This window comes from Mustela lutreola, chromosome 2 (genome assembly GCF_030435805.1).
Source record: "Mustela lutreola isolate mMusLut2 chromosome 2, mMusLut2.pri, whole genome shotgun sequence".
NCBI lineage: Eukaryota > Metazoa > Chordata > Mammalia > Carnivora > Mustelidae > Mustela > Mustela lutreola.
The window spans coordinates 16,264,947-16,292,375 of NC_081291.1; the positions used below are offsets into that span (position 1 = coordinate 16,264,947).

Here is a 27,429-nt window from a genome sequence, read left to right on the forward strand (position 1 = left end):
ATTTGACTTTATGCCTTCAACTGTAAAGATTGACGTTTTGAGCATTTATTCCCTAGGATTTGTACTAGCAGCACGCTAATTGACTTAAACCAGGCTTTTTAAAATCTGCATTAAAAATTACTGGCTTTATGAAAAGAAGTTTTTCCTAACTCGTCCCATTTTCTTTTCTTTCTGTCTTTTGTTTTTCTTTTTTTGTAAGCCAGGGTGTATCGGAATAAAATCCTGTGGGCCATTAGATCAGCGGTAGACATTTCGGGCCACGAAGTTTTAAAGGTTATTCCCTTATTATAGGTAATAAAGCAAAAGAAAGGCATTTAGTAAGTGACCTGGCCCAAAATTACAGAACCAGAATTGGAATTAGCGACTCCTTCATAACTAGATTTTCTTGGTTGAAGATACAGTCTTCGTTAAATTTTTGAATAGGTAATGCATTCACGTAGTTCAGGTATCAAGAAATGTAAACAGATATGCAATACAAATACTTCTTGGCTTTGAGGCCATCTGCTGCATCTTACTCAGATGTTAGCTTCTTATCCTTTCAGATCATTATTATTTTTTTTTAAGATTTTATTTATTTGACAGAGACATCACAAGTAGGCAGAGAGGCAGGCCTAGGGCAGGGCGGAGGGGGGTGTGGAAAGCAGGCTCCCTGCTGAGCAAAGAATCCAATGCTGGGCTCAATCCCATGACCCTGAGATCAAGACCTGAGCAGAAGGCAGAGGCTTAACCCACTGCGCCACCCAGGCGCCCCCAGATCATTATTTTATGCTGTTACAGTTGTGTGTTCTCCTCCCCCTTTTGTAGACATTGGTTCTATACTGAGCACATTTTCTTGCACCTTGGTTTTTTTTTTTTTTTTTTAATTTCATGTATCTTGGAAATTACTTCATAAAGGTCTCCCACCCCACCTGGCCCCCCTCCTGTCCTTCCCTCCTTCCCTCCTTGCGCCCCGACCCCCCACACCAGTCTCACTCTAATTTCTGAAAATACTCCTTAATGAGAATTACGGAAAGAACCCAAGTAGAAGATGCTTCTGACAAGTAATCTTAGAAGGTTTTGAGGAAGCTTTTCATTTCCGATTTGACTCAGTAATTTTGTCCCCGTCACTATTAACAAAACCATCTCCCTCACCTTAAAATGTTGTGTTTGAGAACTAGATAGAAAAGGGTGTTAAGAAATATTTGAGTTGGTTAAAAAAATCTGTTGATTTCTTTACTTGGTAATTTGAGTCAGGGACCAGCTTGAGAGTTGCCTTTACAAGCTTCTCGTATGCATGTGGATTATGTGAACATTGTAGAGGACTGCTTCACGCGATTGAAAGGACTAACTGACGTTAAGACTGAACACTTGAGAGCAGTGCTTTTCAAAATGAAAAGCATGGAGTTACAAGAATTCTAGGATCATAGAATTTTTGTGCTTTTATTTTGATAATTAAAATCATTATAAGTATCTGCTGGACCCTTTTCCTTATCACAACAAAATACTGTTAACATAGTGACCCATATTTGCATTTAATATTGTGTTTAATGGTTTTAACTTTCAAGATAGTGTTTTTCAAACTGGGATCTGTGGGCATCCTGTCAGGGGTCCTTGAGAATTTGACTTTTCTTGAAAATATTTTTCAAGTTTGAGAAACACTGTTTCAGAGGAATTTTATATGTCTAAACAATTGATATATCAAACAGCAACCAACTTCATCTATTTATGAATAGGTCCTTAATACACTGCTTTAAGCCTGTTGCAATGAGTGAGCTTCTGGTAGCTTTCGGATGGTGTACCATGCATTTGTCTGAAATTGATTTTTACAAGTATTTTCCTCCTAATATGAACTGACTTAATTCTTTCCAAGTTTAAATGGATTTTCTGAGTTTCTGATGGGTTTCTTACATAAGAAATTGAGTTAACTTTGACTTTTTTTTTCAATTTAGGAATTGATTCTGAAGGCCACGCCGCTAACTTTGTAGAAACAGAACAAATTGTGCACTACAACGGGAGCAGGGCCTCATTTGTACAGGCAAGTGGCCGTGGCCGTGAGGCGGCCCGCCAGCCCTCCTCTGCTTCCATCGGACTTTCTGCTCTGGTGTTGAAATTTCCCTCGGCTCCCCTGCTTCTTAAAGTAATACTGTTGTCGGATATGTGGGGAACGTTCCCTCAGAACAAAGCTACTCCCTTCACCTGGCGCTCACCTGCCTACATTTCCTGCCCTTGAATTAATTAAATCCCTACGGAGAGGGGAGGAAAGGAGGTCGAAGGGTTATGGAGGTGGAGCTACTTCCCCGCTTCACCCCCTCCACTTCTTCAAGGCAGTGATGATGGCACAGAAGGTAGCTGGCGAGGGCGTTACACACCCAGCATCTTTGGGGGCAGTCTGTCCCCTGTTGCCGCCTTACGGTGCTGTGGGTCATTTGTTCTCTAGAACAGTAGTGGCTCAGCGTATTTGTAAGTTCATGAACATTCTCATTCGAGGACCAATAAAGCATTTTCTAGTTTTACCATCATGTCCGACTACGTGACAGACACAACTTAATAATTGTTTGTAGATAAATTCATTTATTTTGGAGCTTAGGGGAAACACAGAACTGTGCCCTCCCCAGGTAGTAAACGTGTATATAAAGCCAGGAGGAAAAGTCCTTTCTGAATGTATTCCCACGGAAGAGGAGCTGTAGGAGTGGGTACCCACAGACTGCTCTCATAGTTGGTAGATTGTAGTCATGCTTTTCCCTTTGCGGTCAGTGATGCACACACACCCCAGACAGGAGATAAGCTGAGAAAAACAAGTTTGTGTATATGTTTCTTTTCATATTTCTCTTTTTCTTTTAGACTCGTGGATCAATACCTGTTTTCTGGTCTCAAAGACCAAACCTCAAGTACAAACCACGGCCGCTAATCAACAAAGTAGCAAATCACGTGAGTATCTTCTATGCTTTTCTCCTTGGCTAAAAATAGGAGTTTCGTGTCATGAATCCGAATCCTCACGAGTCAGAACCCAGCATCTCTGCAGCCATTCTCTCTGGTTCCGGCACCTGCTGAACCTCTGGCCCAGACGCTGCAGAGATGGCACATTGGGAATGCGGAAAACTCGGAAAACTCGTGGATGATGGGACAGCATGGCGGATTCAGACTTTAGAGGTCCTGTAAGATTTGCAGCTTCATGGCATTCTGTAGTCCTCGGTGTGTTCTGTTTGAGGCCGTGCTCGGAATTAAAATATGGTATTTTCGCTCAGAATCTAGCGGCTTATAATGGCTGCGTACGACATGCTATTTAGAACGCCTTGAAGACCTGGTCCCAATCCTAGTGTCATTCTTTCAAATATACAAACAGCACATTGAAGGAGATACTTTAAAAAATTTTATAAATATAGTGTCATTTGGTAAAGCATGTAATTCTTTTTTCTCTTTCTAGATGGATGGTTTCCAAAGGCATTTTGATTCACAAGTAATTATTTATGGAAAACAAGTAATAATCAATCTGGTAGGTTTCTTACTTGTTTCTTGGGGGGAACAAAAAGAACTTCACATTTGAAAAAATACAACATGTACCATTTTAACTGTTGTGAAGTGTGCAGTTCAGTGGCATTAATGTACTCGAAAGTGTTGTGCTCCTCACACCATTGACCATTTCCAGGACTTTGCATCACACCAAACAGAAACCCAGTGTCCGCTAAACAATAACTTCCTGTTATCCTTCAGCCCTCAGCCCCTGGTAACCATCTACTTTCTACCTATATAAATTTTACTATTCTAAGTTCCCCATGCAAGAGGATCATAGAATACTGATTCCTTTGGGTCTTGCTTATTTCATCGAGCTTAATGTTCTTAAGGTCTGTCCACGGTACAGCATGTATCAAAATCTCATTCCTTTTGAGGACCGGATAACATTCCTTTGTATGTTCCATACTTGGTTTATCCATTTATCTGTCGAGAGACATGAGGTTGTTTCTACATTGTAGTTACTGTGAATAGTGCTGCTCTGAACATCAGTGTGTAGGTATCCATTTGAATCCCTGCTTTCATTTCTTGTAGGGCTATACCTAGAAGTTGATTGCTGGATCATATGGTGATTCTAGGTTGAACTTTTTAAGGAACCACCACTATTCTTCACGGTGGCTACTTTTACATTCCCACTGCAGTGTGCCAGGGTTCCGCTTTCTCCACATCCTTGCCAACACTTGTTATTTTCAGGGTTTGTTTTGTTTTGTTTTTTGATTATAGCTGTTTTTATGGTCCTGGAGTGGTGTGTCATTGCGGTTTTGATTTGCCTGACTAGTGATGTTGAGCTTCTTTTCATGTATATATTGGATAGCTGTATGTCTTCTTTGGAGATAGGTCTACTCAAGTATTTTGCTCATTTTAAATCAGGGGGTGGTTGTTTTTGTTGAGTTATGGTAGTTCTTTATATATTCTGCAACTAATCCCTTATTAGATGTGCTTTGCAAATGTTTTCTCCCATTTTTTTGTGTTTTTTTGATAACTGCTAGTTATAGGTCTATTCAGATTTTCTGTATTTTTGTGATTAATATTTTGGTAGATTGTTTCTAGAAATGTGTCCATTTCATCTAGCTGGCCTGGTTCATTGACCTACAAATGTTCATTGAATTCTGTTACAATCCTTATTATTTCTTCAAAATCAGTAGTAATATCCCATCTGTCATTCCTGATTTTTTTTTTTTTTTTTTTTTAAGATTTATTTACTTGACAGACAGAGATCACAAGTAGGCAGAGAGGCAGGCAGAGAGAGACGGGGAAGCAGGCTTCCTGCTGAGCAGAGAGCCCTATTCAGGGCTTGATCCCAGGACTCTGGGATCATGACCTGAGCTGAAGGCAGATGCTTAACCCACTAAGCCACCCAGGTGCCCCTATCATTTCTGATTTTAGTAAATTGAGTCTTCTCTTTTTTCTTGGTCATTATAGCAAATAGTGTGTCAGTTTTGATCTTTCAAAGAACCAGGTTTTGGTTTCATTAATTTTTTCTCTATTTTACTATCCTTTGTTTATCTCTAATCTCTTATTTCCTTCCCTTTGCTAGCTGGGAGTTTCATTTGCTGTTCTTTTTCATTCTTGAGGAAGTGTAAAATGAGGTCCTTGATTTAAGATCTTTTTTTAAAAAACATTTTAGTTATTTATTTACTTGAGACGGGGAGAGAGAGAATGTGAAGGTGTGCGAGCAGGCGTGGGGCAAAGGGAGAGGCGAGAGAGAGAATCCCAAGCAGACTGTGCTGTGAGTACAGAGCCCGAGGTGGGCCTCCTGTTTTATAACCCGTGAGATCATGACCTAAGCCAGAATCACTAGTTGGCCATCAGCTGACTGAGCATTATTTTTCAATGTATGTGTTTATAGCTGCAAATTTCCCTTAGTGCTGCTTTGGCTTTATTGCATAAGTTTTGGTATATCGTATTTTGTTTTCATTTGTCTCTGTTTATTTTCTAATTTCTCTTGTGATTTCTTCCTTAACACAATGATTGTTTAAGAGTGTGCTATTTAGGGACGCCTGGGTGGCTCTGTCAGTTAAGTGTCTGCCTTCCACTCAGGTCATGATCCCAGGGTCCTAGGGGTGGAGCCCCATGTCAGGCTCCCTGCTCAGCGGGGAGTCTGCTGCTGCCTCTCCCTCGGCCCCTCCCACCCCCACTTGTACGCTGGGACATTCTCGCAAATAAATAAATAAATAAAATCTTCAGGAAAAAAAGAATGTGCTGTTTAATTTCCTCATATTTATGAAATCTCTGGTTTTTCCTTGTTACGGAGGGTTAGCTTCATTCCACTGTGAGTAGAAGAGATACTTTGTATGACAGTTACTGAATTTGAATATGGAATATTATGAAGACTGGTCTTGTGGCCTAACAGCTACTCTGTCTTAGATACTGTTCCACGCACACTTGAGAAGAATGTGTATTCTGCTGTTGTTGCTTGGAGTGTTTTGTTTATGTCTGATTTGTTCGTGGTATTTAGGTTGTGTTTTCCTACTGATCTGTCTGGCGGTGCTATCCATTACTGAAAGGGAGCTGTTGACATCTCCAGCTATTGTAGAATGTTTCTCTCCCCCTTCAGTTCTTTCAGTGTTGCTTCCTTTGTTCTTGGGCTCTGATGTTTGGTGTGTGTGTATCTTCATTGTTTTACCTTTGTGGTGAGTGGACTCTTCTATCACTATATAATGTTATTCTTTGTCCTAATAACAGTTTTTGACTTGAAGTCTGTTTTGTCTCATGTTGCTAGAGCTGCCGCTGCCCTGTTTTGATTACTAATTATTTGCATGCAATATTTTTCCATCCTTTTACTTCCAGATTACTATGTTTTTATTTTTATTTTTATTTATTTATTTATTATTATTATTTTTAAAATATTTTATTTATTTATTTGACAGAGAGACAGAGATCAAAAGTAGGCAGAGAGGCAGGCGCAGGGGAGGGGAAGCCGGCTCCCTGCTGAGCAGAGAGCCTGACTCGGGGCTCGATCCCAGGACCCTGGCATCATGACCCGAGCTGAAGGCAGAAGCTTAACCCCCTGAGCCACCCAGGTGCCCCTTTATTTATTTATTTATTTATTTAAGATTTTATTTATTTGACAGAGAGTTCACAAGTAGGCAGAGGCAGGCGAAGAGAGAGAGGAAGCAGGCTCCGCGCTGAGCAGAGAGCCCAAAGTGGGGCTTGATCCCAGGACCTTGAGATCATGACCTGAGCCAAAGGCAGAGGCTTTAACCCACTGAACCACCCAGGCGCCTCTACTTGTGTTTTTAGATCTAAAGTGATTGTTTTATACAGCATATGGTTGGATCATGTTTTTTAATTCATTCTGTCAGTCTGTGCCTGTTGATTATAGAGAGTTAATCCATTTATACTTGAAGTAATTACTTCTTTGTAGAGATTTAGTTCTGCCATTTTGTTCTTTGTTTTCTGTACGTTTTATAGTTTTTTTTTTCCCCCTTGTCTTCCTCTATTACTGTCTTATATTGAATTTTTTTGTAGTTATATATTTTGATTACCTTCTCATTTTCTTTTGTTTGTATTCTGTGGATATTTTCTTTTTGGTTACCATGAAGGTTACATATAATGTTTTAATTAAAGTTGTAATATTTGGGGTGCCTGGGTGGCTCAGTTGCTAAACGACTGCCTTCGGCTCAGGTCATGATCCCAGGGTCCTGGGATCAAACCCTGCATTGGGCTTCCTGCTCAGCAGGTGGGGAGCCTGCTTCTCCCTCTCCCACTCTCCCTGCTTGTTTTCCCTCTATTGCTGTGTTCCTCTCTGTCAAATAAATACATAAAATCTTAATAAAAAAATAAATCAATAAAGTTGTAATATTTAATTTGAATTAGTATTAATCAACTTCAGTTTGCATACAAAAACTTGATTCCTGTAAAGCTTTGTCCCTTTTTATGTTATTAATGTCACAATTACATCTTTATACATTTTGTTCCCAGTAATGTAGATTTATAATTTCTTAAATGCATTTGACTTCTGAGTCCTGTAAAATATAAAAAAATGGAGGTATGGATCAAGATTATAGTAATGCTGCCTTTTATATTACCTTCACAAGAAATCTGAATACCTTCACATGGCTTCAGCCTGTTTATATTCTTTCATTCCAACCTGAAGGATCCCTGTTAGCTTTCCTTGTAGCCCGGGCCCAGTGATAATGAGCTCTCTCAGCTTAAGAACGTCTTAATTTCTCTCATTATTATTATTTTATTTTACTTATTTATTTATTTTAAAGATTTTATTTATTTATTTGACAGAGAGAGTCACGGTGAGAGAGGGAACACAAGCAGGGGGAGTGGAAAAGGGAGAAGCAGGTTTCCTGCCAAACAGGGAGCCCGATGTGGTGCTCGATCCCAGGACCCTGGGACCAAAGGCGGACGCTGAACTGACTGAGCCACCCACGGACGCCATTCTCTCTCATTTTTAAAGGACAGTTTTGCTAGATACAGAATTTTTGGTTTAGGGTTCTTTTCTTTCAGTGCTTTAAGTAGATCAGTCCCTGCCTTCTAGCCTCCAAGTTTTCTGAAGAGAAATGGGCCTGTAGTCCTATTGAGAATACTTTGTATATAATGTGTTTTTTTCCTTCTTGTTGCTTTTAAAATCCTCTCTGTCTTTCAGTAATTTGAATAGAATGTGTTTGGTATGGGTTTATTTTATCATACTTGGAACTGGGTGAGCTTATTGGATTTGAAGATTTATGTCTTTCATCAAATTCAGGAAGTTTGGGGGCATTTTTTTTTTTTTCCTTTAAAAAAAGACCTCTAGGCTTTTCTTTCTCTCTTTGCCTTCTGGGACTCCCAGAATGGATGTTTGTATCCTGGTATTATCCGAGACATCTCCAGGGCTCTGCTCACTTTTCCTTATGCATTTTTCTTTCTGTTCCTCAGACTTGGCTAGTTCACTTCTCTCATCTAGAAGTGGGCTGATTTGATTTTCTTCCTGCACAAATGTGCTCCTAAAACTCTGCTAGTGAATGTTTAATTTCTGTTTGATACTTTTCAGTTCCAGACTTACTTTTTAGTTCTTTTGAGTGATTTTTGTTTGTTTGCTGGTAATCCTATTTTGTTCATTTACCGTTTTCCTGGTTTCCTTTTGTACCCTGTGTTTTCCTTTAGCTCTGAGCATATTTAAGACACTCGTTTTTTTAAAACCCTTTTTCTGATAAGTCTTCTGCAAGGATGGTTTCTGTCAGTTCATGCTTCTCAACTGAATAAGCCTTGTTTTCCTGTCTTTTGTTATGCCTTGGTATTTTTGTTGTTGAAAATCAGGCACTGGGTGGTTATGATACGGTAGCTCTGGAAGTCACATTCTCCTTTCCCTGGATTTTGTGGTGTTTTTGTTTCGATTGTTGAAGGCTGTAGTAATCCATTTGTTTTCAGATGTTTCCCAACCAGTTTTGTAAAGGCTCCCTTGTTTATGCTCACTGAAGCCTCTGTTCTTTGAGCTCATGTTCAGCTAATGTTTTGACAGAGATTTCTTTGAATGCCAGGAACCAAAACTGACAAAGGCAAAAACCAAAAAAGAGAGAACAGCCCCATCTTTGAGCCTCTGCAGATTGTTCTGTGCTGGAGCGGTTCTTCTCTGGATGGATAGGCTAGCCCAATCATACCACTCAGCCTGAGGGGAGGGCTCCAGGTCTTCTCAGGAACTGCCAGACGTGCCTCTTGCCTGGGTGTACATGTGGCATTCTAGAATCCTCCTTATACGTGGCTGCTTCTGAATGTCCTCATTTTGCAGAGTATCACCCTGGCTTCTATAGCCTGTAGATGGTTTGTTCTGTGTTTCCCGAGATCCCTTGCTCTCGCTGGCTGTTGGTTTGTAGTTCTCTTGTGGCGTGTATGAGCCGTGTCCACGTCGTGCCCTGCTCATGTTCAGAGTTGTGCGAGGCAGAAGACAGGCAAACCCATCCTTCAGGTCAGAACAAAACATAGGCGGTAACTTGCAGATAAGGTCTGGGGCCCTCTCTCCAGTTTGAGGAGGTGAACCGAGAACCTGGTTGTGGCTTAGGACTGAGACTGTTACTGCCCCAGGGACTGGGTGGGGTAAAGGCAAGTAAAAATGTCACAGAACTGTCCGACAGTTTTGAAGATAGTTTTTTTTTTTTTTTTTGGTTGGCCATTTGCTTCATTGCTTTAAACCTTTGATTGTTTTCCAGAGCTCCTACAAAGGCGGCTCAGATAGCTTCTGTTGTTTTCAGTGTTTCTGTGTGAAAACAAGAGCTTGGAGCTTCCTGGTCCACCATTTTGCTGATGTTGCTTATCTCCTTTTAAAGGAACTTAAAGCTGTGGTGTTTTCCATTTTTTACAGGTGAATCAGAAGGGCTCAGAAAAACCACTTGAACAGGCGTTTGCAACAATGGTGTCTTCCTTGGGCAGTGGAATGATCAGGTACCTCCCTACAAATCAGGTCTTTTCAGATTAGATGTGCACTTACATATCTGGGGTCCCTCCTCACCCATGGGCATCCGTTCCCACACCCCCAGTGGATGCCGGAAACCACACATGGTCCTGAAGCCTACGTTTACCGTGATTTTCCTTAGACTCACATACCTATAATAAAGCTTAATATATAATGTTGGCCCAGTAGCAGATAAATGGATAATAGAATAACAATAATAGTAGAATAATTAAAACAATATATTGTAGGAAGAGCTGTGTGAATGTGGTCTCTCTCAAATTACCTTGCCGCACTGTAGTTGTAAGCGATGTGATGATGTAAGGGGCTCAGTGCCCACGTGATGAAGAAAGCCCAGTGATGTGGGCACTGTGATGGAGCGTCAGGCCACTGGCAGCCTGACCGCATGTCGGGAGACCGACTGCTTTCAGACCATAGTTGACTGGGAGCTAACACTGTGGGAGGTGAAACTGGATAAGGGGAAACTACTGTACATAGATCTCACTAGACATTCGGTGTCCCCCCACTTTCCAAAAGTCTGTGTCACACTGCTTCGCTTTTACAAAAGACCCACGTTGCCTCCTGTTGTCGCTAACTGAAAGAAAGCCTAAGATTTTATTTATTGACACACAGAGAGATCACAAGTAGGCAGAGAGGCAGGCAGCGAGAGAGGGGCAAGCAGACTCCCCACTGAGCAGGTAGCCTGATGTGGGGCATGATCCCAGGACCCTGAGATCACGACCCCAGCCAAAAGCAGAAGCTTAACCCACTGAGCCACCCAGGTGCCCCTGATTTTTCACTTTTTTGAGAAGGTCATTATCAAGCTGATGGAGGGGGAGGTCTTTGTAAGAGCAGAGTGGCCTGTGGCATGAGGCAGACATTTGGACAGCAGGGGGCACTCTTTGTTTATGTTACTTTAGATCCTGAAAAGTTCCGTTGGAACACTCCACCTTCTGGTAGAGTGGAGTCCTGAATTATAGCTCAGCTTCCCCCCTCCCCCAGCAATACTAGATCAAAGCATGATTCTGTTGGCTTGAAGTTTTTCTCTGACACAGTTATATTGCCCAATAACTTCTTAAGGGTCAGATTTTAATTTTGAATTTTGTGAAAGTTTGGTCCCTGATCAAAATCCCCTCTGTGAGGCTCTGTGTCGCGTGGCCACTGGGTCATGAATTCGGGTTCCTCGTGATCATTTGGTGTGATCTCTGTGGTCCTGACCCCCACATGAGCTGGAGAAGTTTACCCTGGCATGGAGACCTTGTCGGGAGCGGCAGATTTGCCTCTGTACGTCACCAGACTGCACTTGCAGACTCTGCGTGGCCTTGTCAAAAGAGGGGAATCCTAGAACATCCCACAGCTGCCCTGTGGAAAGGTGTGAGGTCCTGAGTCAGCCCGTTTGGAGTTTGTTGCAGTAGGAAACTGGGCTGGAGGTGAGGTGCTGTGGTAGGAAGTAGTCACAGGCACTGGGGAGAAACTTTCCAGAGAAATAGTTTGGGGTTATTTAGGGAGAAATTTTTTTAACCTATGAGAAATTTTAAGCATCCACAAAAATAGAATGATATAATGAACCTTTGGGGAAGAATTTAAGTGTCTTTCCTCCAACTCAAAAGTTCTAGCAAATTCGTCAGATCCCCACGCCATGCATACTTCTGCTTTCTCACAGTGGAACTTTCTTAAACATTCTCTGGAGGACTTAGAGGAACTCAGAATATACCTTAGACCTGAAAAATGAGAATCTCCGGGGTCCAGCATGCATACTCTGAGAGTAGTTTGTCTGCTGGGTGCTGTGTACCCCCTTTTCGGTGAAGGTCCTCTGTCTGCCCCAGGGGCTTGCCGAGACACACTTGTCTCAGAGTCGTCTTGGGTTTGTAACAGCCGCTGACTTTGAGAATGTGCAGTGTCAGTCAGGGTCTAGAGTTAATGCCCTTGGTTTTTCCAGGAGCTTGGAGGCCACACACAGCCCTCACCTAGAGAGTGAAGACCCAGAGCTGTTGTCATTTTCCTTCTGTGAGCTCGAAAGACCACTAGATAGAGGAGCATATTAAAGAAGTATATTTTTTATTTTAGTAAATTGTTTTTAATTTAGTAAGTCCATATTCTAGAAGGCAGGGGGAAAGATCAGTCTGTTGGTTAAAGGGAAATTAAATGGTATACTTATTGTCATGTTTCAGATATTGGTCTATTGGATTGATTCACTTTTTAATGGTTCAGTGGTTGTTGCTTTGAGTAAATTAAGTGAATGACCAGAAGGAGAAAGGTCATGTGGTTGCGCTTCTGAGGAATGGTAAGCCTCGTTAGCAATGGGAAGTTTTCCTTTTGGGAACTGAATGAGAAAATGAGCTGTGTAAGCTGACGTGTCTCTGAGCATTTCTTCCTAGAACTTGGAAAAGAAGCAGAACTGCTTGACTGTTGGGGTCAGAAGCAAAATATTACATTTATAGTCCTGCGTTGCCAAAATGTAATTCTACAGTTCATTCTTAGGAGATACAGTGTGATTTTAGAAGGATGTACGCTAAGAATCCCAACACATTTAGGTGCTAGCTAGCTGCTTATATCCTTCAAGCCAGTCTAGGGCTGTCACTTCTGTGGGAGTACCCTGAAGTGACTGTCCCTCTGTCACTCTTGTGGGAGCGGCTTCTGGAAGAGCTCGTCCCACTCCAGCTTCACCAGGTCTAGCCTCGGGGCTTGTTAACCTCTGCTTTTTTACTGATTTTTAAGGAGACCGTTCTCACCTCATCAGTGAGATAACCATTAAGGTGGCAGGAGCTACTAGACCTGCTTGGAAGCCCACACCCTCCTGATGCTCCTTCGGTCTGTTGGAGCGGAGGGAGTGATGTGGGGAGTGACACGAGGGCAGATGCCTCCTCTGACTTTCACTTTGTAGGCCAGAGCTCGCTGTCCTTCCAGTCCTCCTAGTTATGACCTGCCCTGGTTCCTGACGACTCCCTTGACTTTCAGGAATGGGTTCATGATTTTCTTTTCCCCTCGCTCTCAGTTGGCAACATTTTCCAGCTCACAGTAGGACACCTTCACTGTCAGATGTGTTCTGACCTTCAGAATTGGACGTGTTAAATACCAGATAACTAAAAGCAATTAACTCAACCATTGCCGATGGGCAGGAAGCGTCCCTCTGCCACATTTATGTGAGATTTACACATAGTGCTAAAGACAGCGGATGTTTTGATTTGTTAAAGAAGGTGATGGACAGTAGGTGACCAGAGTGGGGGCCGTGCTTCCTTGGCGCTTCCGACAAACCCCAGTACATATCCGACAGTTGTCAAGTCCTCCTCGCACTAATTGAAGTTTGACCCTTTTGAAAATTTTTACGGATTTGAAAAATAATAAAAAGGGACCTTAGGGTCCCTGAGGGTAGGGAATATACCCTGGTTATTCATTTGGCTACGGCTCCTTTATATTATATACCCAGTTGCTGTACCGGAGTTCACTTCTGCTTTGTGCTGGCCGCCTTCTCTACTCCTGTCTCAGGGCATGTAGAAGAACACGTGAAGATAGATGAGTGTGTGTGTGTGTGTGTGTGTGTGTGTGTGTGTGTGTAAACCCCACACACAGTGAAGAAGAAAATCCGTATGCTCAAACAGAGGCAAATCAGCTTGTGAACGTAGTAGTAGAAGGAAAGTGACTAATCTTTGGTCAGTTTCTGCGTATTTTTCTTTTGGTAGATATGTTGCCTTTGACTTCCATAAAGAATGTAAAAATATGAGATGGGATCGACTAAGTATTCTCGTGGATCAGGTAGCAGAAATTCAAGATGAACTAAGGTAAGCTATATCATTCCCCTGTGGAGGATTTTTTTTTTTTTAATTCTTAAAAGCAACCCAAAGCCAGGTATTTTCACGTTTTTTGAATCAGCTGCCACTTACTTACAAAGCTTTACATAATTGAAGTTCAGGTACTAGTATTTTTATGTTCAGTTGTTTTCACTGAGCAGTCTGTCGCAGATCTCTGATTTTGTCTCTGTAAGGATGGTGTTTAATGGCTTTTCTGTTTCATAATACAGGTTCAGATAAGTGTTCTTTTTCATACTAAGCATCTGGCTTGTTTTCTTTCCTCTTCCTACCACAAAAGATTGAGCCGCAGTGAATCACTCTGGGCATACATTTTCTTACTTCTGTGAAAAATATTTCCTAAAATAGATTCTTGAGAGTAGGATTAATGGTTCAAAGGGTCTGAATAACTTTATGGTACTTTCCATGCGTGTTTACCGTGTTATTTACCACATTGGCTCCCGGGTTTGTGGTCACCTCAGCACGTGTCTTCACTTACTCTAAAGCCAGAAAAAATCATGTTGTTCTGCCTGTGTGTAGTTCAATCCCTGGCAACCCACGGGCACTTTTTCATGTTAGTTGCACAGTAACATAGTAGAGCTTTTTCCCTCGGCATTTCTGTTTTTAGAAATAATATTTTGTACATATTAAGTAGTAGACTGCAGTTAGTTAAATCTGCTCTCTTTTCCTACAAGGTTTTATCCGGAATAGCTAGTGAAGGGAGACTGACATACTTTGTTACTGGGCTAGAGTGACACCAGCTGGACTTGGGACACTGTCAGAGGAGGGGGCTCCTTTGGTTTGCTCCTTAATTGCTGCCGTGCAAGAGTGTGAGAAGGAGGATCGACCCCAGGATCTCTCTCCCTCCCCACCCGCTGTGTTCCGTGGGGACAGTGGAGCTTTACCAATGACCTGCACATGACCTCTCTAGACATTTTTTCCCAGGGGTTTTTGGGGAAGTGGAAAGAATCTGGGCTTCAGGGTTTTACACATCTCATTTTGAAATTTGCTGCTTTAAAAAAAAAAGATTTATATGTATTAGCACACGTGAGCGGGAACAGAGGGAGAGGGACAAGCAGACTCCCCGCTGAGCATGGAGCCTGACTTGGGGCTCTGTCTCATGACCCTGAGATCACGACCTGAGCCCAGATCAATGGTCGGATGCTTAACTGACTGAGCCACCCATGAACCCGCAAAATCTGTGTGCTTCTTATTAGCTGTGTAACCCAGGGGTGAGTTAATTACCTTCAAACCTTGGTTTCTCCATTTGTAAAGTGGAGATAATATTACTACCTTATAGGCTCAGTGTACAGTTGAAGAAGTAATATTTATAAAATACCTAGTATGCATTTTTGAGGTCCTCATGGGGTGCCAGTGCCCCCCTGCACTCATGGCCACAAATGTACTACACACACCAGCTCCAGACGAACCTCACCAACTCTGTGTGACCCTCATCTAGATTTTTAGCCTTGGCATTTTCTTGGGGGCCCTTACTTTTGATTTTTATGATTTTTATGATTTATGGTTTTTATGATTTTGGCCCCTGGTAAATCTCTTGTGTTTCCCTGCCCATTCTGATTTTGGGGGGTAATTGCAGTAAAACTACTGTTACCATGGCGTGTTCTGTCCCATGCACTCTGCTGAGCACTTGCGCACGGTGCGTGACCTTATTCCGACCTTGGGGCAGCACCGTCTCGGGTTTGTGGATGAAAACTTCCATTGGGAGAGATGAGGGTGATGATTTGAAGTTACCCAGCTGCTAAGTTGCCTGAGGAGCTAAGGCTCGGGGCCTCGGCTCTTCCCTGCCAGAGGGCACTTTGTCCAGTTTTTTAGTTCATAGAATTATCTGGGGAAATGTTAAAAATTAACAAAACACAGGAATCGGTGACCATGGTTGGCTCCAGTGCGGACACCTGGGTGGTGAAGGGGAGAAAGGAAACCTGATTTTTCAAATTCCCTGTTGAATCTTTTCAATTTCGTAGAATTTGCATATATTACCCATTTTTAGAAAGATTTAAAAAGTGTTCTTAATGACAATTTCCAGCCCTTCCTTGCTTTGGAGACTCTGACTTGAATTTATCTCAAGGCCAAGTGTGTTTATTTCTGGCAAACAGGTCAGGGAATTCTGATACGGACTGTGTAGGGTCATGTTTCGAGAAATCTTGATATACAAGGCCATGATGAACAGCTGTGGCAGAGGGGGTCCTGCTTCTGGCCTCAGCTCTTCCAGCTTCTTTTTGGCTCTCCCGTCATCCCGCACCCCTGGGCCACGCGCTTCCCGTCCAACCCTTGAATGCGCCGGTTTCCCTGATGTTCCGACGGGAGCCGTGACGCGAGAGGTGGTCGTCAGTGCGTCAGACTGACTGTGGTATGAGGGTGTTTATACAAATATGTTGTAGTTATTTTCTAGTGGACGCGGCCGGCATGGTGGTGACGAGCCAGGAGGGCGTGTTCCGCAGCAACTGCATGGACTGTCTGGACAGAACCAATGTGATCCAGAGCCTTCTGGCGCGCCGCTCACTGCAGGCCCAGCTCCAGGTGCGCGCTCTGTCTCTTCTCCGTCCGCAGCAGAGCCCCAAATGGAAGAAGCTGCGTCCTTAACAACCTTAACAAGAACCATTACAGAAGCAAAGGACAGAAAACATTCACAGTGCTGCCCGCGCTGACCCAGCTTTTGTGTTTTTGTCTTCCTGTCCATAGGTGTGCACATCTCTATACCTGTGGTCAGCGTATGTGTACACAGTTTGGGGGCTTTTTTTTTTCCCCCAAGATTTTATGTTTAAGTAATCTCTCCACCCTTTGAGGGGCTTGAACTCACGACCCTGAGATCAAGAGCTGCATGCTCCACTGACTGAGCCAGCCAGACGCCCATTTCCAGAGTTGTTAATTCTGCCTTTTCCTGCAGGATTTTGAGGAGCCATAGTTGTTTTAAGAGTTGCACTTACTAAGTTGCTATGTTTTTGGCTTGTAAATTGTACTGTAGAGACCAAATCTGCACATGTTAGTATTAACGTGAATTCTTCCCTTTGGGTTAATGGCTAGAAGTGGAATTTACTGCGTTAAAGAGAATACGCTTTCCAAGAGGGTCGTAGCAGTTCCCCTGACACCAGCGAGCACGATAAGTGAGTCTGTTTCATTGAACTCGGGCCCTCTGAGCTGTTTTTATTTAAAACTTTCTTTCCTGTTAGCACAGAGTAGCTCCTCAGGGTGGTTTTCTTGTGCATCTGTTTTATCACTGGCTAGTAGTACTGACCTTCAGGTAAGAAGTTGCCAGCACAATTTTGCTTTGCCACGAAGACTGGGCTGTTGAGAAGAGGAGCTATAAATATTTTCTTGTGTTTATCCTTGGAATTAAAAACGTAAAGCCCGGATTTCCAGGTCACATTGGCCTTTCTTACGAGGGGCACACAAAATGCACGCCAGGTGGTTTCTTGCCTGAATGGTAACCTTTGTTTATGACAGTTCAACTTTGTTTAGGATGATTTTGTGACACCAGGAAGGCATTATGGAGGTAGAACACCTCCTTTAAAATGAAGTGCCCTTGAATCCTAAGCAACGTGGGCCAAACGAGCGCTTTCCCTGCCGGAGCGCGCTCTAGTTCGTGTTGTACCTGTCCTCCTGGTGCTGTGGGACGGACGTCAGGGTATATTTTTTAATAGAAATGATAGTAGCAAAAACACCCAGAACGGTTTCCAAGCCCAGTAAACAAAAGCCTGTTGAACCAGGTTCTGTAATCTATACTTAACTCTTCCACGGGCTGAATGTGGTGTTGTAACATCTGAGCAACCTTCTGAGAGTCTTGGGGCGACGGTGCCAGCTGGTGGGGGGCCTCCAGCCGTGCCCTCCCCCTGCCAGCTGAGGGTCACCACGGGGCTTCCTGCACTGTCTGGGGTGGGAGCGCGGCTCTGAGGTAGAGATAGTGAGCTGTCAGCTGAGGTTCAGAGGGACGATGGGGACTCTGAGGTGGTTGAGGTCCGAGACGAGGACCCAGGCTGGGGCTCTTAATCTGTGCCCTTCGGGTAGTCCGCAGGGGGATTCAGCATGTCCAGGAGTCCTCTGAGGTCATGTGCAAGGGGTGCTGTGTGTGTGCAGTTTGTGGGGAGATGCGTGTGGGCATGTGACACGAGGCCCCAGGAGGGGTGGGGCTGGGGCTGAGGGAAGCCTGGGGCCAGGAGTGGTAGGGACGCTAGATGGTGGAGGCAGTGAGAGGTTAGGGGGCGGCCGGGAAGGAGGAGGTGACAGCTGGGGTCTTATTGCTGCTCTCCCTTTGGCCCCTCTATTCCTGCGGGGCTGGGGCACAAGGTGGGCGCAGGGGGAGGAGTCCTCAGAGGGGAGGCCGTGGTGAGCTGCTGCTCCCCCAGCCCCCCACTGCGTCATAGGCAAGGACTGCGTCTCCTGCCTGCAGCCAGGGACCATGTGGTACCATGTGGTACCATGTGGGACTATCTGCTCCGGTCCTAAATCACGTGCGCTGCAGTCGGTCACACTTGCGTATGGTGTGCTTCTTATTCCAGAGACTAGGAGTTCTGCATGTGGGACAGAAGCTTGAGGAACAAAATGAATTTGAGAAGATTTACAAAAATGGTAGGTAAATTTCCTTGATAGAGGCAAAGTTGCTCAAATGGTGAATTAAATTAATAGTTTGGATTTAGGAACACCGGTTGTCACGTAAATCACTGCCCGTTGACTTTTCCGTGTTTTCACAGCCTGGGCTGACAACGCAAATGCTTGTGCCAAGCAGTATGCGGGCACCGGTGCCTTGAAGACGGACTTCACCAGGCAAGCTGTGCTTTTCTAGTAGCGCTGCAGGTCCACAGGCCTCGAGTCCCATCAGGACGCCCCGGCAGCCTTTGGACTGCAGCAGAGCCCCAGTCCCTGGGGCCGTAGGTCACAGCGGTCAAGTCAGGCTTGCTGGGAGGGGAGGCCCAGGTGCTGGAGGGTTCTAAGCCTCCGTGGGTGGTTATGCCATGTGGGAGGCACCCAACGCCCCGCAGCCCCTCCCAGAGCTCGCCGTGCACCCAGTCACTGTGGTCCCTGGTGGGGCTGAGGCTCCGAACCTCGGCGAAGCAGCTAGGTGATGCGCCTGCGGCTTCCCAGGACTGGACTGGTCAGAGAGAGGGCAAGACACTGGGGATTTGTTACAGGTGTGGGTCTTTCTCTGCCATAGGGATTCCCTGGGAGCAAACTAGGATTCCTAGTCTCTGCTGTGTTCTGACCACCTAACCTGGGCTGGGTGTTTCTCTTCGCATTTCTTACCTTTCTGGCTGGCCCCCGAGTGTTTCTCTCACTGTGCCTAATAATAGGTAACATTTTAGAAGAAGAATGTGTATTTCTTGGACCTGCTAGAGGTTTCCTTTGTGAGATGTCTCCTTTATACTTTCAGGGCTGATTTTTAAAATCTTTGTAACTCACTGATCTCCATACCCCATACTTACTGGCCACAAAACCGTGGGAGAATTTAATCTATAGATCTGTAACTCAGAATTCACGTCTTTTAACCAGAACCGGGAAGAGAACCCAGCTGGGACTTCTGATGGACGGCTGGAACTCCCTGATACGGTATTACAAGAACAACTTCTCGGACGGCTTTAGGCAGGTGGGTTCGTGTTTGGTGCCCATGTTTGTGCCTCGGGTGGTCCTATCTTTGTATTTTTCTTGAGTAATGGAATTACATCACACTGGAGGTTACTGATTTTCTTCCTCTGTTCTAGGATTCCATAGACTTATTTCTTGGGAACTACTCAGTGGATGAATTAGAATCTCATAGTCCTTTAAGTGTTCCACGGGATTTGAAATTCCTGGCTGTAAGAAACCTTTGTTTTTCAAGGTTTTTTTTTGTTGTTGTTGTTGTTGTTTTAAGATTGATTGATTGATTTGAGAGAGAGTGTGTGCAAGCAGCTGTGGGGAGGGGCAGAGGGAGAGTGAGAGAGAGACAGAGACTCTCAAACAGACCCCCCGCTGATCATGGAGCCCGACTCGGGGCTCGATCCCACGACCTGAGAAAATGACCTGAGCTGAAATCAGGAGTCAGATGCTTAACCAACTGCACCAAGTAGATGCCACCGTTTTTCAAGTTTTTAAAAGCATTATGTCTGAAGGTGTAGATGGTGCCGATTCCCCTTGATTGAAAACTTTATAATTGTTCTAAATGGACTGTGAAAACTTCGTTTCCCTGAGGAGAAGATTAGGGAAAAGAGTGAAACAACTGCGGGGCGTTTGTTTTCTGCTACATTTCATTGTCTTGCTATGCGAGAGCACGTGAGCAAAAGGGAGCCTGGGGAGCATGGAAGGTTTCTCGTTTCCAGAAGACCCCACTCCCTGTCATGATCACAGGTTGCTGGGGTCCAGTAACATGGAAGGCAAGAGTGTGTTTTTGACACTTCTCTCCTTTTTGACTCTTCTGCTCACCAGACTTTGCAGGAGCCCCTCTCAGGTCCCATCCAGCGGACAGAGTGTCCCCGAATGGAGCTGGCTGGTGTCCCAGCCGCTCACATAGCCCTCCCGGGTTTGGACCAGAGCCAGGCTTCTTCAGATGTGTCCTAATCAGTCTGAAGACTCAGGCAGCTGTGATTGAACCCCCCCCAAATAACGATGTTTTGTTGGGAAAAGATACTGTGTGTATCAGGTTGCAGAAGGGTTTTATTCTTTCTCAAGCGCAGCTGACTTCACAGCCTTCGAGCAGCGTTCTTAAGTGACGGCGTGTCTCTTCATTTTTCTTTTCAGTTGCCTATTATCATGGTTGTTGCCTTCTCCATGTGCATTATCTGTTTGCTGATGGCCGGTAAGTCTGCTCTTCCTTCACAGCCTCACGCTGAGTGCGGAGAATGTGGCTTTTCCTTGTATGGTGTCTTGAGATGCTGAGTTCAGTTGGCACTTGCTGTTTCTCTGTTAAATTTCGTGAGCAAAGTGAGCAGATGTGATTAGTCCTTAGATGTGACAGGAAGAAGAATATAGGCTCACAAATACTGATTATCATTGTTTTGTTTCTTGTTTTTGTTTGTTTTTTTAATACTCTTTTTTAAAAATAATTTTTAAATCTTTTTATAAACATATAATATATTATATGTTTATAATATATTATAATATATTATATGTTTATAATATATAATAATATATTATATAATTATATATAATATATGTAATATATAAGATATAATATTATATTAATATTAATAATATATTAATATTATAATATATTATATATTATATATTAATATATAATATATTAATATTATATTAATAATATTAATATTAATATTATATATATAATAATATATAATATAATATATTATATGTGAATTGCCAGGTTTACACACTTCACAGCACTCACTATAGCACATACTTTCCCCAATGTCCATAACCCCACCCCCCTCTCCCTACCTCCCTCCTGCTGGCAACCCTCAGTTGTTTTTTGTTTTTACACCTAACATTTAAGCTTTTCATTTCTTACCTCTTAAGTGATACGGAAGAATTATAGAAAATACAGTTAGACAAGACAGAAGAAAATATTATTCATTATCTTGACTTCTAGAGATAAGCTAACTGCTCTTAACATTTTGACGTTTTAATCTTTGTAAGTGTGTGTGATTTTTTTTCACAAGTGAGATACACATTTTTTGTAATGTTTTCACTGAGCAATAAAAGCATTTCCCCATGTTCTTTACTTGTAATGGCTGCATTAAAATCCATTTATGGATATATAGTTTATTTAACCAGCCACCTGTTATTGGACAAATAAATGCTGTTAGAGGAACACACTACTTACCATCAAATTTTAGTAGGTTGAGGGGCACCTGGGTGGTGCAGTCAGTTAAGCGTCTGACTCTTGATTTCAGCTCAGCTCATGATCTCAGGGTCTTGAGATCGAGACCCACACCTGGCTCCATGCTGAGCACAGAAAGATTCTGTCTCTCCCCGTCTCAAAAAAAAAAAAAAATTTTTTTTTCTTTTTTTAGAGATTGATAAGAACTTGTGTTAAGAAGGTCTTCACTGTTTCTGTTTTTCTCTCAGTATTTTCCTGTGTTACTAAGCTAATAAGCATTTAGGATAAATGTGTCTGCGTTAAGTACTTCCCAGGGCTATGGGCTAGGAGTCTGAGCTGGCTGTATTGTGCACTAGGGGCTGTCTTGTCTGAGCCCCACTCATTGGCAGGGCCCCATTCCCGTGCGCCCTTCTCACCATGACCCTTTTTTCTCCCACAGGGACCTTACCCCCTTTTCATCTCCGTAGCATCGAGTCCCTTTCTTATAGCACTTTGTCCTCTGACCGCATAAGCACCTGGGGATCTCTTCTTCGGAGGTGGTGTCCCTCTCCGGTGTCCCCAGCACCCCCCGTGTGTACTTCTCCTTGTGTGTCATGATTTGCATACTCGTTCGTCTTTCCCACTGGATGAGCAACTCTTTGAGGGCAGACACTGTGTCTTTCTCATTGTTTTGTCTCCAGTGTCCAGGATATAGTAAGCACTCGGCACAAGTTTGCTGAGCTAGGGACCCTTAACCCTACCCCCCCATGCACATTCTGGAGGGGAGGCTCAGTGGCTTCCTGGCTTCCTGTTGGTCTCTGCAACCCTGTAATCCCCTGGGGATTCAGCAATGTAGACGGTCACCACATGGGGAGGGAGCCATCCTGTTGTTACTCTAGGGCAGCAGTTGGCAAACATTTTCTGTAAAGGGCGAGATAATTATAACTAGTCTAGATTTCCCAAACTGCGTTTCATCTCTGTTGCCACTGTTTGTTTTTACAACTCTTGAAAAATGTAAAAACTATTCTTAGCTCTGGGTACAAAATGGACTGAGGGGTCCTAGAGCACAGGCAGAGCTGCGTGGCCTAACTCGGGTCCTGGGGCCAGTTCCGGGGCGGGAAGGAAGAGAACAGGGCGAGCCGGCACCTGCCGCCATGATTCCTCTGACGCCCGCGCTCATTGCTCCCTCCACTCCCTGACTTCTTTAAAACACTGCCTAGCGGATGCCGTTTTCTGAGAGCCTGTGTCCTGTTGAATTCGTTTCATGACTTCGATCTGTTCTGTATTTTCTTGACTTCCCTTTGGAGCCTCTGGAGAGGCAGGCAAGTCAAAAGACAAAGAGCTCAGCCTGAACAGAGGGGGATAGTTTCTTTGGGGATGGTCCCCGGTTGGGCTTGTGAGGAACTGCCTTTCTTTTTTGTCCGAGAAGAATTTTAAAACTCAAAGGTGTGAACATTAGTGCTCACATTTTTTTAAAGATTTTATTTATTTATTTGAGGTGAGAGAGAGTGAGAGTGAGCTTGAGGAGGGAGAGGGTCAGAGGGAGAAGCAGACTCCCCACTTAGCAGGGAGCCCGATGAGGGACTCGATCCTGGGACTCCGGGATCATGACCTGAGCCGAAGTTAGTCACTCAACCAACTGAGCCACCCAGGCGCCCCGTATGTGTTTTTAAATACAAAGAGATTGATGCATCATCTTGTGTCAGTTCATTGCCATGAAATGGTGAGCCCTGTGATGTTTAGATAGGATATTGTCTGAGTAGTCTGTACTTCGGGTTTTTAGAAAATGGGGGAGGAGGGTAGCGTGAACTGACAGCTGATGAGGAAGGAGCCGGGAGCGTGTTCTTCCCTGGCGTGCGCCCCCAATATCTCCTGCTCCGTGGGGCTCCCCAGCTGTGGCCCCAGCTGATCCTGTTGCAGGAGAAAAGCAGCACTCGGTTCGACTCGGCAAGGAGTAGGGCAAAGTAGATCTTTTCCCGCGGCTGCTAACCTTCCTGAACTCTAGATGTTGCAAAAATGCCTATCAGGAGTGTTGTGTGCAATAGGTCATTAAAATCTGTTACTGAATTTTATTTTATACGCTTTCATACAGAGTTTTTCTGAAGCGTGTGTTTTGTGAGGTTAGTTTTTGTGTAGGCATTTTGATTGTGGTGAATGTATTACTGATGGCTTCTTGTAATAGGAAGGTACCTGATCTTAAAGTAAATGATCTTTTCTGTGATACCACACAGTTTAGTCAGGTGGCTCTCATGCTGTTGTGTCTGGGCCATGGCCTTGACATGATCTGAGAACTTGTTAGAAATTCAGATTCTTGGGCGCCTGGGTGGCTCAGTGGGTTAAGCTGCTGCCTTCGGCTCAGGTCATGATCTCAGAGTCCTGGGATCGAGTCCCGCATTGGGCTCCCTGCTCAGCGGAGAGCCTGCTTCCCTCTCTCTTTCTCTCTGCCTGCCTCTCCATCTACTTGTGATTTCTCTCTGTCAAATAAATAAATAAAATCTTTAAAAAAAAAAAAAAAAGAAATTCAGATTCTTGGGTCCCCCGATCCCAACCTGCCAAGTCAGAATCTCTGGGCTTGCCCAGCAGCTGATGTCTTACCAAGCTCTGGAAAGGATTCTGATGCCGGCCAGAGTTCAAGATCCAGTCGTTCAAACCTTAATTGAGAGGTGGTTGTATTTTTCCTGTAGATGTGCTGATCAGCTTTGATGTTGTCAAGATTAAACTTTAAATTGTAATATTTAAACACTAGACTTTAATGTTGCTAAGCAGCTGAAAGCTGGATCTGGGATCCCATTTATTCGTTAGAGACAGAGAAAGCGCGTGCATGCTGGCACGCTCGAATCGGGGGAGGGGCAGAGGGAGAGGGAGAAGCAGACTCCCTGCTGAACAGGGAGCCCGAGATCACGACCTCAGCCAAAGGCAGATGCTCGACCATTTGAGCCACCTGGATGCCCCTCTATAAAATAATTTTTATTTACCAACCCTTTGTTTTTTAACAATTTTTTTTCCCATTTTTTATTTTAAAAGATTATTTATTTATTTGAGAGAGAGGGAGTGTTAGAGAGTACACAGGCAGGGGGAGTAGGAGAGGGAGAATCAGGCTCCCCACCGAGCAGGGAGCTTAAAGTGGGCCTCCATCCCAGGACCCTGGGATCATGGCCTGAGCTAAAGGCAGACTCTCAGATGACTGAGCCACCCAGGTGCCCCATTTCTTTGTTTTTTTATATCAACAGGTGACACTTGGACAGAAACACTGGCCTATGTGCTCTTCTGGGGAGTTGCAAGCATTGGAACATTTTTCATTATTCTTTATAACGGCAAGGATTTTGTCGATGCTCCCAGATTGGTCCAGAAAGAAAAGATGGACTGAATTTGTGTCTGTGGAAAGCGGCTTGGCTTGGAAGATTCCATTATGCAGAACTGGAGTCTTTACTGACCCGCTTTCCACATGGGCTCAAGGTCTTTCGAAAGCTTTTCTCCAGAAGCCTGGCCTGTGCTCCGTTTGAAGGGAGGACCTACAATCGGCCCAAAGTTCCTGCCTTGACCATCTCTTCACTACTGGGACGGCTCTAGTTATAATTGGAAGCTCTTCTGTAATTAAAAGGTAACCTGAATCCAGCTCCTGGAGCGGAAGGAATCTGTTCCTTGTCGATTTAATCAACTCTTGCAGAATAAGTAATATATTTAAGAGATCTAGCTTCTTTCCGTATTTAAAATGGTAAAATTATTTTTCTAGCTCAGTTTCCTTATTGTCACTGTAAAGGCAGTTCCTGATCGCAAGCAGACTTCCCCACACATCTTTGAACTTAAAAGGTGAAAAATGAGCTAACGCACCTCTGTTCACACAGCATGAGTCTCTCGCAGACGACAGGTAGTTAGCCAGGGAAGCCCGTGACCTCCCCGGTCGGGCGGAGGGGAGCCGGGCCTGGCGTTCCAGTGGAGTTTTGGTTGGGCCGCTCTGTGAGTCCAGCTTGAACTTGAGTGTAAAGAAGAGGAAGTTCCGATAGACTTTATCTTTTTTAAAAGGTGTAAATGAAATCAAAGAATGTAAAGTCTGTGTCTTATGCTAAAGGTCCAAAGCCACCTCTGTTTTAAGGATTTACCCCAACATGGAGAAGCCCCTCCGCGGGCCAGCTCCTCCCTCCCGGCTGTGTTGCTCCCCTCGGGCCCGTTCATTAAGCCGGGTGAGCCTCGGGGAGACTCTTGGCGGGATGTGGCGTTGCACTTGGAGGCAGCAGCAGCCGCTTTCCACGCTTTGCACCATCAGCCCTTCTCACTCTGGAAAGGTTCGTGTCGATAAGTGTGTCTGAAATTTTGTGCTTCCACATAGTTGGAGTTCTCCGAATCAAGGACCAACTTCAATGTTAATTTATGTGCAAAACAAGCCTGAAAAATACGCTTTAGAAGCTGCGTGTAGTTCTGATTATAAGTTGGACTGTATATTCAAACTGTAATTATGAGGTTTAAATATTAGAAAAGTGTGTAGGGTAGTATTCTTGCCACTGTTTTAAAACCGTTCGATTAAATCCTGCTACGATATTTGTGTTGTGCTTGAAAATATGTACATTTTTTTTCAATAGGAAGTAAGACCTTCTGTGGTCCTTCAGTATCTCTCAAAGCGCCTTTATTTCAACATGACTTTTTATTTCCCAACATTATCTTTTATAAACATTAATAAGAGTCGTTGCTTCTAGAAACTCTAAAGGAGGTAATAGCTGGAAGCCCTCTGTAGCTTAAAATCATTCATGAAGACTCTCAGGAGGGTAAGTGATCAGAGCTACCTATTCTTAACATGTAAATAAGCATAATTTGTTCCAAAGATGAAATGTTTGAAACTCGGTTCATGTCTACTGTAATATAGTAAGTCAGGGGCCCCTGGGCATCTCCCATGAAGAACTGACTTCCACAACCACAGCAAAGACCCACTGAGAGCCGCCCTGCTCGTGTGGCTCGTGTGGCTGCCCCGCAGCGGGGGGGACCAGACCGGTGTGTCAGCGCCTAAAAGTGTCCGTATCCAGAGCCCTGCCGTGATTTTATTTCTAAATTCATGTACTGTACATCCTTAAGTGAAAATAAATGTCATACTCTTTTCTAACCACTGTTGGTATCACTCCTATACTTTGTCTTAAAAGGGAGGTTCTTTTTTTATTTTACAACTTTTTAAAAAAGATTTATTTGAGAGAGAGAGAGAGAGAGTGTGAGAACACATGCAGGGGCAGCAGCAGAGGGAGAGGGAGAAGCAGGCTCCCCGCTGAGCAGGGAGCCCGATGCGGGGCTTGATCCCAGGACCCTGAGATCATGACCTGAACCCAAGGCAGATGCTTAACGGACTGAGCCGCCCAGGTGCCCCTGTATTTTAGAATTTTAGAACTCACACAAAGCAGTGCATGCAGGGGCTTTTTAGAAAGGTAGACAGTGTAAGGAAGCAAGAAAATCCATACCTTCTCACACCTGCTTTCCAGTTATCACTTGAGAAGTCGTGTCCGTGTGTATAATTAATTTTTAGTTAAAGATAAAACCAGCAAATTATTTAGTAAAGTATTTTTCCATAAAAAGATATCCCCTGAACACCCCCCCAACCAAGTTAATTTGTTTCTCAAAATGATAACAGATCTCACCAGCGCAGAGCGACAGTCTTGCCTATTAGAAACTGATCTCTCAGGCCCCGGGAATGTGTCCGCGACAGGTGGGAATGCACCTCGGAGGCCCCCTACCCACGTGGGGAGTGAGACGAAAGGCCTTGGAGATGGGCTGTGGGGCCTCCGTCCCCGCTGTGAGCTAAGCCAAGCCACCTCGGGCTGTCTGGGCTCCAGCAGCTGCCTCTCCTGCCCAGGCTGCTGAAGGTGAGCCGCCCCAGTGGCTTCCTGCGAAGGGTTTTTCAGGAATTCTCTCCCACGCACCCATCCCTGTGACCGTCTGTCCTTCCTCTGGTACACTAATTGGTGTCTGTGCCAGCTCATCTCTAGCTCCTTGCTTCCTGGGGCGAAGAGAAAGGTCAGTGATGCTCTCTCTCATCACCTGGTTACATCTAGTACAAGTGA

The 27,429-nt window shown here is 44.1% G+C and overlaps 1 protein-coding gene across 2 annotated transcripts in view; it reads left to right on the plus strand.

Annotated features, from left to right (window-relative positions):
* Positions 1-26,483, plus strand: part of SACM1L (SAC1 like phosphatidylinositide phosphatase) — a 60,381-nt gene extending 33,898 nt beyond the window's left edge. For both annotated transcript variants that reach the window (XM_059160680.1, XM_059160681.1), the window contains 12 exons: positions 1,929-2,014; positions 2,821-2,907; positions 3,404-3,472; positions 9,779-9,858; positions 13,546-13,644; positions 16,050-16,188; positions 18,165-18,234; positions 18,357-18,429; positions 19,153-19,246; positions 19,362-19,454; positions 20,374-20,431; positions 24,622-26,483. In XM_059160680.1, coding sequence (XP_059016663.1) covers positions 1,929-2,014; positions 2,821-2,907; positions 3,404-3,472; positions 9,779-9,858; positions 13,546-13,644; positions 16,050-16,188; positions 18,165-18,234; positions 18,357-18,429; positions 19,153-19,246; positions 19,362-19,454; positions 20,374-20,431; positions 24,622-24,758 — 1,085 coding nt within the window. In that variant the 3' untranslated portion in view covers positions 24,759-26,483. The remainder of the gene's footprint in view (positions 1-1,928; positions 2,015-2,820; positions 2,908-3,403; positions 3,473-9,778; positions 9,859-13,545; positions 13,645-16,049; positions 16,189-18,164; positions 18,235-18,356; positions 18,430-19,152; positions 19,247-19,361; positions 19,455-20,373; positions 20,432-24,621) is intronic.
* The last annotated feature ends 946 nt before the right edge of the window (positions 26,484-27,429 follow it).